Raw genomic sequence first — 15,491 nt, forward strand, 5'->3', positions numbered from 1 at the left:
CCTATAGTTTTCTTTCTCTGTTTTTGATCTGCCTGGTTTTGGAATCAGTACCATGTTTGTGTCATTGAAAGAGTTTGGTAGAATTCCCTCTTTGCTTATTATGTCAAATAGTTTGTATAGTATTGGGATTAACTGTTTTCTGAATGTTTGATAGAATTCACTTGTGAATCCATCAGGCCCTGGGGATTTTTTCTTAGGGAGTTCTTTGATGGCCTGTTGGATTTCATTTTCTGATATGGGATTATTTAAGAATTCTATTTCTTCTTCTGTTAGCCTAGGCAGTTTGTATTTTTGTATATATTCATCCATATTGCCTAGATTGCTGTATTTATTGCCATATAATTGGGCAAAGTAATTTTTAATGATTGCTTTGATTTCCTCTTCATTGGAGGTGATGTCCCCCTTTTCATCTTTGATGCTGTTAATTTGCTTTTCTTCTTTCCTTTTTTTAATTAGATTGACCAGTACTTTGTCTATTTTGTTTGTTTTTTCAAAGTACCAGCTTCTAGTCTTATTTATTAAATCAATAGTTCTATCACTTTCTATTTTATTAATTTCTCCCTTAATTTTTAGGATTTCTAGTTTGGTTTTCTGCTGGGGGTTTTTAATTTGATTGCTTTCGAGTTTTTTAATTTGCATTTCCAATTGATTGATTTCTGCTCTCCCTAGTTTGTTAATATATGCACTCAGGGATATGAATTTACCTTTGATTACTGCTTTGGCTGCATCCCAAAAGGTTTGAAAGGATGTCTCACCGTTGTCATTTTGCTTGATGAAATTATTAATTATTTCTGTGATTTCTTCTCTAACTAAACGATTTTGGAGTACCATATTGTTTAATTTCCAATTAATTTTTATTTGGTTTTCCACGTACCATTACTGATCATTATTTTTATTGCCTTGTGATCTGAAAAGGCTGCATTTATTATTTCTGCTTTTCTGCATTTGTATACCATGTTTCTGTGACCTAATGTATGGTCAATCTTTGTGAATGTGCCATGTGGTGCTGAGAAGAAGGTGTATTCCTTTTTGTCCCTATTTATTTTTCTCCATACGTCTATTAACTCTAATTTTTCTAAGATTTCATTCACTTCTTTCACCTCTTTCTTATTTATTTTTTTATTTGATTTATCTAAATTTGATAATGGTTGGTTCAAATCTCCCACTAATATTGTTTTACTGTCTATTTCTTCCTTCAATTCTCCTAGTTTCTCCATTAGAAATTTGGGTGCTATATTATTTGGTGCATACATGTTGTTTAGTGAGATTTCCTCATTATCTAAAGTCCCTTTTAACAAAATATAATTACCTTCCCTATCCCTTTTAATCAGGTCTATTTTTGCTTTGGCTTTATCAGATATCATGATTCCTACTCCTACCTTCTTTCTGTCAGTTGAGGCTCAGAAGGTTTTACTCCATCCTTTAATTCTGACCTTATGGGTGTCAACCCGCCTCATGTATGTTTCTTGAAGACAACATATGGTAGGGTTTTGGATTCTAACCAATTCTGTGATTCGTCTATGTTTTATGGGTGAGTTCATCCCATTCACATTCCAAGTTATGATTGTGACTTGTGAATTCTCTGGCATTTTGATATCCTTCCCTAATTCTCACCTTTCTTTAGCTCTAACCTTTTAATCCAGTGATTTACTTTAAATCAGTCCCCCTTGTCCCCTCCCTTGATATGTTTCCCTTTCTAGCCCCTCCCTTTTTGTTCCCTCCCCCCCTTTCCTTCCCTTTCTTTTTGTTTTCCCTCCCCCCTTTCCCCCCCCCCTTGGTTTTCCCTTCTCCCTACACTTGTTGGGTAAGATAGAATTCAAGATCCCAATGGATCTGGATGTTTTTCCCTCTCAGAGTTGATTTCCCTGAGAGTAAGGTTTAAGTAAAAACTCTTTTCCTCTCCTTCTTATAGGAGTTTTCTTCCCCTCCCCTTCCCATGTGAATCTTTGTGTGAGAAAGATTATTCTATTTGATTTTTCTTTTCCCCCTATTTACACATTACATTTTCCATATATTAATATATATAGATTGATATAAATGTAGTCCTTATAGAAGAGAGTTTGAATAAATGAAAAGATAATAATTTTCTCCTTTTCCCTTTCCATCATATTTACCTTTTCAGGTATTCCATGCTCTTTGTTTTTCGATATCGAACTTTCCACAGAGCTCTGGTCTTTTCTTTGCAAAAAGTTGGAAAATACTTTCCCTTGGAAGTATATAGTCAGTTTTGCTGGATAGCTGATTCTTGGTTGAAGACCCAGCTCTCTTGCCTTTCTGAAAATCATGTTCCATGCCTTACGGTCATTCAGAGTGGAACTTGCAAGGTCTTGTGTGACCCTGATTGGCATTCCTTTATATCTAAATTGTCTTTTTCTGGCTTCTCGTAGGATTTTTTCTTTTGCTTGAAAGCTTTGGAATTTGGCAATTACATTCCTGGGAGTTGTCTTTTGGGGATTTAGTGTAGAGGGTGTTCTGTGAGCTCTTTCAGTGGCTGTATTGCTCCCTTGTTCTAGAATCTCTGGGCAATTTTCTTTGATTATATCTTGTATTATGATGTCGAGTTTGCTGTTTATTTCTGGATTTTCTGGTAGTCCAATTTTTCTTAAATTATCTCTTCTTCCTCTATTTTCCAAGTCTGTCACCTTGTCAGTGAGATATTTTATGTTCTCTTCTAATTTCTTGATCTTTTGGCTTTGCTTTATTGATTCTTGCTCTTTTACCTGCTCGTTGTCTTCCAGTTGCCTAATTCTGACCTTTAAAGCCTGGTTTTCCTTTTCAGTTTGGTCAAACCGGTTTTGTAGTTGCGTGAAATTCTTTTGCATTAATTCCCACTTTTCCTGCCAGAAGGCTTCCATCTTTTTGATCATTTTCGATTCAAATTCTTCAAAAGTTTGTGGAGAGTTTTCATTTCCTTTGGAAGTTTTCGGCGCATTTGCTTGTGTTTCATCTTCTGTCTCCTCTGTATTTTGTATTTTTGCTCCATAAAATATGTCCAAAGTTGCCCCCTTCTTGTTTTTCTTGTTGTTTTGAGGCTTTTTTGGTTCTGTGCTGTTTGCCATCTGTATCTGAGTGAGGGGGGCTGGCTCTTCTGTAATCTGTCTGGTGTTCAGTGGCTTTAGCCCCAGGCAAATTGTCTGTCTTCCCCAGGAAGCCCAGAATTGCTGGTGTTTCGGTGTTTCGGTGTTACTACCCTCCTAAGTTCCCTCCCTGTGCTTCTCTGTTGCCTTACTTCTATGCTCTGCGCCTGGATTGACACTCTCAGATGTATTTCAATATCTTTGCTGGCCAGAGGAGCCTGCACTCTGAGGGGGAGGGGCCGTGGCTTCCTGGAGCTCCAAGGGCTGGTGATAGGATTAACCTCAGACTGAGTATGCCCTGAGGCAGGGACCTTAGGTGAAACTCAGATGGAAGGATCTGGTCAGAGGGCTACAGGCTCCTCCTGTCTCTCTCTGTTTCCCTGCTGTCTGGGTGCCCCCGAGACTGGCTCAGGTCGTTTTCAGGGCTTGGCCCTCAGAACAGCCGGCTCCCGAGGCCCCCCTGCCTGCCCTGAGGTTCCTGCTGCTGCCTCGGACTCAGCGCTTTGGGTTGGGGGGGATGGGTCCTGGGACCTTCCCTTTGCCTACCCCTTAGATCTGAGTGATCTCGGGCTCCGACTCTTGGGGGGCCATACCTTTTGATCCAGGTCCAGGAGGAGTGTTCCCGGGGTCTATTCTGTTGTTTGTTTTGAATTTTGGTGCCATAGGAGCATTCAGTTTGAGATCGGTAAGGAAGGGTCTCTGGAGCTCCGAACTTTAGCTTTCTCTAAGATGCCATCTTGACCGGAAGTCTAAGGCTATTTCAATAACAACTCACTCTCCCAAATAACCAGACCGTGGAGGGATCTCACCTGTGAAGCCATCTCATGGCAGAGACTCCATTGCTCAATGTCTGATTATTGGAAGCTCAAGTTGTTCCTATTAGAGAAATATTTTAGAAATTGTTTTTGGTTTCAGATCTCCTTTTTATACTTCTGAAAATGCCAGATGCCCAAGACAAACATGCACATGGGAAGATGGGGAGGGTGAAGTTTGTTCATAAAATCCCATCAGATATCACACTGATTGCCTTATCAATGGGGGGAGGGGGGTGGAGGGAAGCAGGGAGGAAGGAAGAAGGAAGAGAAATTGAAACTCAAAAAAAATTTATTAGACTCCTAAAAAGAAATAATTTTATTTTAAAAAATTGTTTTAACCCTTTCCTTCTGTCTTAGAATCAATACTGTGTATTGGTTCCAAAGCAGAAGAGCAGTAAGGGCTAGGCAATGAAGGTTAAGTGACTTGTTCAGGGTCACACAGTGAGGAAGTCTCTGAGATCAGATTTGAACCCAGGACCTCTCTTCTCTAGGCCTGGATTTCAATCCACTGAGCCACCCAGCTGCCCCTAAAATTAAAAAAAAAACAATTTTAAAAGAAGGGACAGCAAGGTTGCTCAGTGGATAGAGAGCTAGGCCTGGAAATTGGAGGTTCTAGGTACAAATCTGGCCTTGGACACTCCCTCATTCTGCCACCCCAGGTAAGTCACTTAACCTCAGATGCCTCACCCTTACTGTTCTTCTGCCTTGGAACCCATACTTAGTACTGATTCTAAGACAAAAGGTAAGGAGTTCTTAAAATGAAAGAAAGAAAAGAAATTATATCTTCCTATGTGAGAGTAAATGTCATACCTGGTTGGAGAGCTTCCTTCTGTTTTGGTAAAAACCAATAAGCAGGGGGCAGCTAGGTAGCTCAGTGGATTGAGAGCCAGGCCTAGAGATGGGAGGTCCTAGGTTCAAATCTGGCCTCAGACACTTCCCAGCTGTGTGACCCTGGGCAAGTCACTTCACCAGTATTGACTCCAAGACAGAAGGTAAGGTTTAAAACAAAAAAAAAACAATAAGCAATGAAGTGGGGCAAATAATATAATTTTTCAGAGAATGTAGTAAGCAACACTAGCAGGCTCTCAGAGATGAGCTATTCTGGCATCTTCCCCTCTCCCCCGCTACTATGTGGCCTCCTCCTCCATCCACTAAGTTCAGTGGCACTAGTTAGACCGGTATCCCTGGGGCCTCTCCCTTTCCTCTTCCCCTCTTTTTAGATACTGTCCTTAAAATGAGCAAATTAAACAATGTAGAGGCTTTGAAGGCCTTCTCTGATCTAACTCCCCCATCCATACTTGTGTAAACTTTTACACCCTTTCTCTCTCTGGCCTATAAGCTCCATTCAAACCAGGCCAGTCTCTTTTACAGCAATTAGTCTCACCTGTCTGTGCCATTCTTTGAACTCCTTCCATCTGGGATGCCTTCTTACTATTTTCCCTCCATCTATCCAAATGTTGCCCACCCTTCAAGGCCCAGCTCAAGACCCTCCCCTCTTCTGTGAACCCTTCCTTGCTTAAACAAATGCCCATAGCATGTCAAACCAGAGCCCCCTGTAAAAAACCCAAATATTTTCTGTTCCCTCAAGGATGGGCTGTTCTTTGGTGTCCTTCACAATGCTGGGCACACTATAAATACCCCAGGAGATAGCTCTTTAGCAATCCCAAGCACCCCAAGGGAGGGAGGGAGATTTCTCCTCAGAGTAAGCCTTACAGCACAAACTCTAAGCTCTGGTACTCAGTGTTTGCTTCTTGAAACCTAAGTGTGTTTCTACTAGAGGAATGTTGGAGAATTCTTTTTCAGGTTTATGTCTCCTTTTCATACTTTGGAAGATGCCAGGTGCTCAGAACAAACATACACAGCCTGGGCCTTGAGGTGAAGGACATAAGAAGGTGGGGAAAGTGAGATTTGCCCTTAAAATTTCATGAGAAGGATTGTAACAGATCTGTAGAATCAGATAGACCTGCATTTGAACCCGAGCTCCAACTCCTATTGGGCAGCTAGACTGTGTAGCGGATAGATCTTTCCTGATTTCAAATCTATCATCTTGAGTTCAAATCTGGCCTTGGATACTTTTTATCTGGGTGACCCTGGGCAAGTCATTTGACCCTGTTTGCCTCTGTTTCCTCATCTGTAAAATGAGCTGGAGGAAATGGCAAACCACTCCAGTGTCTTTGCCCATAAAACCCCCCCAAAAGGTCATGAAGAATCAGACTTGACTGAAAAATAGCAAATAGAGAGGTGATCACCACTGTTTCTGAAAAACGATGATATGATACATGGGTTAATAAAGCTTGTTTCATAGGGTTATTACAAATAAACCTCTTTGTAATTGTAAATTGTAAAATCTCTTTGTAAATCTGTTTTAAAGCACTATAGAAATTAGAGTTATTTTTATTATTTAACAAGTGATTGGGGGGAAAAAAACAAACAAACCAACAAATCCATCTTCATCTGCTTTACAGAATTATTTCACTACTGAGCAAGTTTCGTCTAGGATTCCATGAAGTTCATGTCCTTCCTGACATCAATCAGAAGCCTCGGCCAGAACAGTAAATTCTCTGTATTTTGGAGTTTGGGGAGAGGGGGGATGATAGATGTAGATAGAGGCAATGAGCCTATTTAACAGGTGGTCTCAAGTGGGAATCTACTGTCTTCATATCTTCTCTCAGGGGTGATATTCAGCTTCTTAGAATCCTGGACAAGTTTCATAGGGCAGAAAGAAAGACTTGACCTATAGGAAAACTACCTAACAAAGCTGTCCAAAAGTGGAATGGGTTATCTAGTGGGATTCCTCTCTCTAAGGTGGGGGACCACTTGTTAGATGTATTATACTATGGATTCTTTTTCACATCTTTGTTGGATTAGGTGATTCCACTAAGATTCCTTCCAAGCTGGCAATTTTTTTTTTTTGTGGCTTGCTTCTGGCTTTCTGAATAATCCTACCTAGGCTTTTCTCCAAAGCACACCTGGAGTTGAGGCTTGATGGATGTTCTAAGCATTTATTAAGCCTATGTACAGCTGCCGGACTTCCAGCCGGGACAAGACAGGAGACCCATGGAGAAGCTGACATTACTGGAAGTCCAAATTTAAACAAAATATCTGTTAGATAGGAACTATTATTTATTTGAAACTTTCCATTTTGATTCCTTTAATTTGCATTCCATCCCATTCCATCCTTATCCCTCCCTCTGGCCTAGCATTTAAAATAAGATCCAGTTAAAAAACTGATTTACATAGTTTTTCAGAAATGAGTCTGCTGTAATGTAAGCAATGCCTTCTGGTACCCTCACCTTCCACTCCTTACTCTTCTCTATCCCTACCATCCTGAACACTGACCTGAGAGGAATCGTCAAGAAAGGCCAAAAAAGAGGTAACTGGGGCATAGTCCAAAAAAACCCCAAAAACTAGGATCAGAAGATCTGGGCTGAGTCCCCTAGAAACTGTGTAACCTTAAACAGTGAAAAATGAGAATACTACTACTTGTATTCCTTATATGACAGGGTTCTTAGGAAGAGCAGATGGGACAATAAATGTAAAGATCTCATGCCAGCTGTTAGCATTCAGGGAAGAAGAGTGGAAGGAACACTTCAAGATCGGGTTGATAAACATGGTGGCACAGTATTGAGTCTTATTAGAGGCTGGTGAATAATAGAGTGATAAGCCTGCAGTCAGGAAGTTGTTGTTCAGTCATTTCAGTCATGCCTGACTCCGTGGGACCCTTTTGCAAGGAGTGGTTTACCATTTCCTTCCCTAGCTCATTTTATAGATGAGGAAACCGAAGCAGACAGGGTTAAGTGGCTTGCCTAGGGTCACTCAGATATTAAATGTCTGAGGCCAGATTTGAACTCGGGAAGATGAGTTTTCCTGACTGTCAGCCTGGCATTCTACCCACTTTCCTACCCAGCTGCCCTAGGAACTCAGGAAAACTAAGTTCAAATCTGACTTCAATCACTTGCTAATTAGGTGACCCATGGCAAGTTACTTAACCTCTGTCTGTCTGTTTCTTCAACTGTAAAATGAGAATAATAACAGCACATACTTTACAAGGTAGTCATGAGATTGAAATGAAATAGGAATTGTAAATCATTTGGTACATTGCAGGTGTTAGGCAAAGGGTTTCCCCCCTCTTCCTTTCCCCTCTCTTTTATCACCCCTCCTCATCCTCATCCTCCTACCTGATACCCAGTGAAGACAGTTTCTCACATTCTTTTCTCCGCCCTTAGCACCAAGCGCTTTGAGGACATGATTGCCCCTTTCCGCCTGAATGATGGCTTCAAGGATGAGGCTACTGTCAATGAGATGAGACGTGATTGCCCCTGGAAGATCTCAGATGAGGAAATTAATAGGAACAAAATGAAGGTATAGTTGGCAAGGACAGTTCTGAGTGGGTAATATTGCAGGGAGAAAAAAAGGGCAAGTGGAGAATTGGGAACCTCTCCACCTCCCTGCTCCCAGAGCATCTGGAGCTAATTAGCTAGGCTAGTTTGAGTATAGCACAAATCAGGCCATGCCACCATTTTTGTTGTTCACATGGGCTGCTGACCTTTCATTTGACCCCTGCATCTCTTTTGTCTTTTCTCCTTTGTGTACGTGATAGGATGGGGGAGAATCAAACAGAATCATAAATTAGAGCTGAATAAGACATTCTGTATCATCTAGGACATTCTCGGTTTCTTCACCCAGGGAAGAGAAAACAATTTACCCCAGGCTCCAGAGAACTACTAGCACAAGGATCCAGGTTTTCTAGCTTCAAATCCAATGCTGCCTTCTCTACTTTTTAGTGGCTCTACTAAAATGATAGCTATTACTCCCAACCCTGAAAATCTTCCCTCTAGACAGTTAATCAACAACATTTATTGATCATCCTTGGTGTCCAGAGACCTCTTTAGTTACTGGGGAAGAAATATAAGATTTGGTCACAACTCAAGCTTATAGTCCAGTTGGGGACATAGGATCCTCACTCAAAATTTTAAAATGTATATCTAAAGTCACATACCAAAAAAAAAAAAAAACACCTTCAAATTAATGTATTTCACTGGTTACATTAATGTTGAGTAAAGAGAAATTAGAGTCTATGGGGGCCAATTAGGAAAAGCTTCTTGAAGGAGGTGTTTGGCAATTAAATTCCAAATTGTCCTGAAATTTTTTTCTCTGTCCAAGAGACCAGAGAGACTATACTAATTTAAACCAGGAGTTCTTAACCTTTTTAACAGAATATCCCCCTTGGGCAATCCGGCAAAGACTGAACTAAAAGAGAATGCTATATTTTCATTTTATTTTTAAATTTTTCCCCATGGTTACATGATTCATGTTGTCTCTTTCCCTGTTCCCTCCCCCTCCTAGACTTGAGAAGAAATTTCCCTGGCTTATATATGTATTATCACTCAAATTCTTTTTCCATATTATTCATTTTGTAACAGAATAATCATTTAAAATCAGAACCCCAGGGGGCATCTGGGTGGCTCAGTGGATTGAGAGCCAGGCCTAGAGACAGGATGATCCTAGGTTCAAATTTGACCTCAGACACTTCCTAACTGTGTGATCCTGGGAAAGTCACTTAACCCCCATTGCCTAGCCCTTACTGCTCTTCTGCCTTGGAACGGATATATAGTATTGATTCTAAGGCAGAAGGTAAGGGTTTTAAAAAAAAAACCCAAACCCCCAAATCACATACCCATATAAACAAGTGACAAATCATGTGTTTTCTTCTGTGTTTCTACTCCCATAGTTCTTTCTCTGGATGTGGATAGTGTCCTGGGTCATTGCATTGCTACTAGTAGAGAAGTCCATTACATTCGATGCCATAGTGTGTCAGTCTCTGTGTACAATGTTCTCCTGGTTCTGCTCCTTTCACTCCATATCACCATGGAATTCCTCCAATTTATTATTCCTTTCAGCACAATAGTATTCCATCGCCATCAGATACCACAATTTGTTCAGCTAGGGAAGATTTTTAAATGCATAAAATACTATTCATTTTTTCATAAAATATTTTTATAAAATAAAAACTATAAAATTCAATTCTACTGAAATGTAGTTATCAAAATTAAAAACAAAATAAAACAAATTAATGGACACCAGGTGAAGAAATCCCTTATTTAGAAATAAGATAGACACCTCTAGATTGGCTGCTGTCCACTCTATGGGTGCTGATGACTTTTGTTCTTCCCTCAGTCCCTTCGGCAGGTGAGACTGAATGAGGTTCTACTGGACTTCTCTCGAGATGCTGCTCTCATTGTCATGTAAGTTAAGCCCAACCAGGTTGAGAAGCTTGTCCTTAGCAAGGGAAGAGAAGACTCACTTCCCTGCCTCCAAGGCATGGTGGGCTCTGATCAGTTGGTGATTCCAATGTATTGCTGGAGAGGTTATCTATCCCAGATTTCATCACAGCACACTACAGCTGGATTTACTGACCCATAAGCCCCTCCCTGGGGGTTCCAGAATCACTGATTCCAAAGTTTTTATTTCTCTCTCCTCTCTCTTTGCCCACTAAATCAGCTTCATAAGTAGGAAAAAGTTATCCTAATGTATTCCAGCAGGGGATCCCACTCAGGAAAAGGTACATTTTGCTAAGCTGTCTCCCCATCCTATCCCTTTTGTCCTGTCTCAGATGAAAGTTAGGGATTTTTTTTTTAACCCTTACCTTTTGTCTTAGAATCCATACTAAGCAGGTTCTAAGACAGAGAAGGGATAAGGGCTAGGCAACTGGCATTAAGTGACTTGCCCAGGGTCACACTACTCGGAAATATTTGAGACCAGATTTAGTATCTGAGATCAGATTTGAACCGAGGGTCTTCTGGTTCCAGGTCTGGTTCTCAATCCACTGAGCTACCTAGCTGCCCTTGAAAGTCATGGATTTTTATCCAGCTCAATTGTTCTAAATCTCTTTGGGTCAGTTCACTCACACATATGGAGCACTCATTCTTTGTAGGACACAGTGCTAGGTACTGGAGGAACTGAATAAATGAACGGCATGGAATTTCCCTCCTCTCAAGAATCTTCCAGTCTAATATGATATTATAAGATATAAAATAATTATACAATTCAAAACAGAATGGATTTAAATGCATAAGAGCTTAATGTACAATTTATGAGTGGAGTTCAGAGTAGGATAAATCACTTTAAGTGGGGTCTAAGATGGGGGCAGCAAGGTGTCTCAGTGAATAGTCCTGGGTTCAAATCTGGTTTCAGACACTTCCTAGCTGGACAAATCACTTAACCTCAGGTGCCTAGCCCTTACCACTCTTCTGGCTTGAAACTAATACTTATATTGATTCTAAGACAGAAGGTAAGGGTTAAAAAAAGAAAGACAGGCGTGAGGGAAAAGTCTGGAAATGGATGAGTGGGAAGATCCACCAGAACAACAGAGAGATCCATCTGGAAACTGCCAGTTTGAGTCTGCTTGCCAAACACGTGCCTCTTCTATATTTTTTCCCTTGAGCTAAAGGCCTAGAAAGAGCTATCAGGAAACACAACCTGTAGATTTCAATAGCTTCCTGGCTCAACTTCTGAGTCATTTCTACTTGATTCTGGGAAAAGTGGCATTAATATTAGGCAGGTGTTTAAAATTCCATAGAGTCAGCCAGGTGTTTATACCTTATCCAAGGTCCCATTGCTCACAAATGCATCCTTGATTTGGTTCTGCCATTTACTACCTGTGTGACCTTAGGAATGTTATTTCACCTCCCTGAGCTTTAGTGCCTTCATCTGTAAAACTGGATATATGTGGGATAGATGATCTGTAAGGTTCCTTCTAGCTCTAAAACCTGTGATCTTATGGCCTCTGTTCTTAGGACTGGTGGGGACATAATATTGGAAAGCCTTGCATTCTCTAATTATGTGCAGTTCTATCTTGGACTTTAAATGAGGCAAACCCTTTGGGAGGAGGGAGTTAGGGCTTTGGACAGAAGAATTTGTAAGACAATACAGGGACATGGTGGGACTTGGGGGCATAGTGGGAAGAAAATACCTTATCTGTGGTCCCTGTGATGGGGGTTGGTGACTGACCTTGAGATCCCAGATCTTGGAACTGCCCTAATGGGCCCCTAGTTCAGCCTCTCCTTCCTTTCCAAATCAGAGCTAATCAATATGAAGAACTTTGCAAACTTTAAGTGAGCTCTTCTATTGTCTTGGCATTATTATTATTATTACTCTTTGGAAAAGAGAAGGCTTGTTGTTGTTTGGTGGTGGCAGTGTAATCTAAGAAGAAAATAAAGCAGAAGTTGAGGTATTATACATTTAGAGCTGGAAGGGGCTTTAGAGGCATCTAATCAAATCCCATTTATCCATTTTACAGATAAGAAAGAAAACTGGGCCTAAGGTCACAATAGTGATAGAAGTAGGATTTAAATCAAGGCAACTAGGTTGAACAGCAGAAGTCCTGAGTTCAAATTATGCCTCAACTACATCTTAGCTGTATGTCTCTGGACAAGTAATTTAACCATTGTTTACCTTGTTTTCTTCTTCTGTAAAATGGGGTTAATAACCACACCTACCTCTCAAGATTGTTGGGGAGATAAAATGAGATAACATTTGTAAGGTTCTTAACAAACCTTAAGCCTCTCTATAAATTCTAGCTATTATTATTATTATTATTACCAGTGGTCAGAGGAGATAAAAGTAGATTGGATTTGGTAGAGATATAAAGATATGGTTCTTCTTTATAGTAGAAAGAGCTCTGCATTTGGAATAAGAAGACCTGGATTCAAATTCTACTATAAACTTATTGTATGGCTTTAAGCAAATTGTTTCAAATCTCTGGGCCTCAGTTTCATCATATATGAAATGATGTAGTCAGACTACATGTTATCTGAGATCCCTTTCAGTTATAAATCCTTTGGATCTGTGAATCTAAAAGGGAAACAAGGCATTTTCTCTGTAGGCTAATTAACACTCAGGGCTGCTAGGTGGTGTAATGGGTACAGTGCCAGTCTTAGAGTCAAGATTCATCTTCCTGAGTTCAAATCCATCTTCTTGAGTTTAAATCTGGATTCAGACACTTACTAACTGTGTGACCCTGGGCAAGTCACTTACCCCTGTCTGCCCAAGTTTCCTCATCTGTAAAATGAGTTGGAAGAGGAAATGACCAACCACTCCAGTATCTTTGCCAGGAAAACCCAACAAAGAGCTGGACATGACTAAAATGACTGAACCATGACAATATTTCTTGGGGAGTGAAAGTTAAAGATAAAGGATAAGGGTGATCTGAATATTTTGAGACTGTGCCTCTTGGCCTCCCTGAATAGATTGTGCTCAGTCTGCTTCCTTCAAATGGACTGAAATGAATGGTGTGTTCTTAGTGACTAGTATAAAGACATCCTCAGTCTAATTTCTCCATGGGCTACTCCATTTGGTATAGTCCTTTGGAAGCTATACCTAAAGAAACAGGCAGAGGACTTGAGGATCGGCCAGCACAGAGCACATGAGTTGCCCCAGAAGGAGTTTGTCCAGAGGTGGTAGATTCACATAAGTTGCAAAAACAGTGATTATCCATACACTTGGAAAGGCAACAGTAGTTATGAACTGAGAAAGCTCTTCAGGTAGCACATATATGGGTGTAGATGTTCTAAATTATAGCCTATGCATTTTGCTTTTATTTAAACTTGTTGGTCCCCCAAATTTGAGCCAGTTATTCAATCCAAGGGCCAAATTTTTTTACCTTTTTTTCCCAAAGGTTATCAATATCCCATTGGTTGGGAGCTCCATTTCAAGCTTTTTGGCAATCAATCTCATGAGTGTCCAAATACTTGTAGAACAAGTTTCTTCTGGGAGGAGAGAACTATCCACAGTCCTGGAGGTCACATTCTTTAGACCTATCTTTTTGGCTATCACCACCAGTAATGGCTAATGAACCCTCCAGCAGGAAGCTTTTTCTCTACTATCTCCAGGGAGAGAAATTCTACACTTTTCCTTTGTGATTCTGGGTCATTTCACAGAAAGAATCTAATTTATCAGAATTTGGAGACAAAATCAATCAACTGACCAATAAATCAACAAACAAATGTTTACTCTGTACTATGCTAAGCGCTGGAGATAAAAAGGCAAAAACTAAACAGTCCCTGCTCTCAAAGAGCTTATATTCTAATGGGGGGCATACTTATAAATCAGGCCTATTCAGGATATATGTGAAATGGATACAACATGATTTTGGGAGATAGAGTAGTAGCTGCTGGGGGAAATACAGAAATCCTTCATGAAGAAGGGGTTGCTTGAGCTGAGTATTGAAGGAAACTTTATTATTAGGGACTTTCTTCATTTTTTGGGGGGGCTCCAAAACAAATTCTGATCTTTAGTTCATCCATTTAGGAGCTTCAGTGAGAAAGGTGTTTCACCCCATTTTACAGGCAATAAAACTGAAGCACAAATGGCTTTGGTCAAGTAGAGTCTTGATTCTCAATACACAATAAATCTACTTCCCTAATTTTTGGAAATAGCCACGAGGAAATTTTTCACATTGCCTTAACAGAAGTTCCAATACCTTTCCCAGGCATTAGAGCTGGGAAATTGCCCTTGAGGTTGTTTTTCATGGTCCCATGTCCTGATTACTTTTCTGCTGACTATACAGTCGAAACATTCCTTGCTTAGAGAGGAGAGGAAAAGGAATTCCATTCTAGGGATCAGGCCCCACTCCTCAGGTTACATTCCTGGGCAAGAACATAAAGATCCCCCAGATGATATGTGAATTGGATCATAGGATTTCAAGATTAGAACTGGAAAAGAGCTCACTCAGCAGGCACATAGAACAGCCCCTAATTGGATGTTTCCCCTTTTGACAAAGGTAATTTCAATCCAGTACATGGGATAGGTGAGGGAAGGTCTTATCAAATTGATCAGAAGTTCTCGGCTTACCTCTGCTACATTCAGTGGAAGAAATGGTCACCCAGAGAGCCTAAGAGCCTGGCACAAAGCAAGCATTTAATGAATGCTCATTTATTGGTTGATTGATTATGACCCAAGGTTGGCAGTCAGGATTTCAACCTAGCTCCTCTGTCTTCCAAATGAATTTATATCTGTATGCCTCAAAATTAAATGAAAGAAAGCAATGTGGAAACTTGACATGACAAGAAAAGGGAGTTTCCTCTTCCCTACTTCATTTTAGCTTTTATTTCAAAACACTTACCTGCTATCTTAGAATCACCACTGAGTACCGGTTCTAAAGCAGAAGAGTGGTAAAGGAAAGGCAGTGGGGGTTAAGTGACTTGTCCAGGGTTTCACAGCTAGGAAATGTCTGAGGCCAGATATGAACCCAGGCCTGGAGCTCTATGTGCTGTGCTACCTAGCTGCCCTCCCCACCATTTGCTAATAATTTAGAAATACACTAGTTCCAAATGAACTTCAAAGGTCCAAGTTCAAAATATACTGCCAAATATTAATTTGGTATATCCAATTCCAATGGGCACATTCTTTAGTTCCTGTATGGCTGCTCAGAGTTTGTTGGTGGGCTAAATGTTGTGGTCCAGGGCCATAGTCAGTGGCAGCCTTTTGTACAAAATATTCAAGTAAGGAGCAGCTAAGTAGTACAGTGGATGGAGTACCAGGCCTAGAGACAGGATGTCTGGAGTTCCAATCTGGCCTCAGATACTTCCTAGCTGTGTGA

The 15,491-nt window shown here is 40.5% G+C and overlaps 1 protein-coding gene across 1 annotated transcript in view; it reads left to right on the forward strand.

Annotated features, from left to right (window-relative positions):
• The window catches only part of SLC12A3 (solute carrier family 12 member 3), a 97,773-nt gene that overhangs the window by 47,118 nt on the left and 35,164 nt on the right, over nt 1–15,491 (forward strand). Inside the window, 3 exon segments of the mRNA XM_056812334.1 lie at nt 6,358–6,444; nt 8,119–8,254; nt 10,070–10,137. Of these exon segments, the coding sequence (XP_056668312.1) occupies nt 6,358–6,444; nt 8,119–8,254; nt 10,070–10,137 (291 nt within the window).

The sequence above is a fragment of the Monodelphis domestica genome, chromosome 1, assembly GCF_027887165.1.
Source record: "Monodelphis domestica isolate mMonDom1 chromosome 1, mMonDom1.pri, whole genome shotgun sequence".
NCBI classification, from domain to species: Eukaryota; Metazoa; Chordata; class Mammalia; order Didelphimorphia; family Didelphidae; genus Monodelphis; species Monodelphis domestica.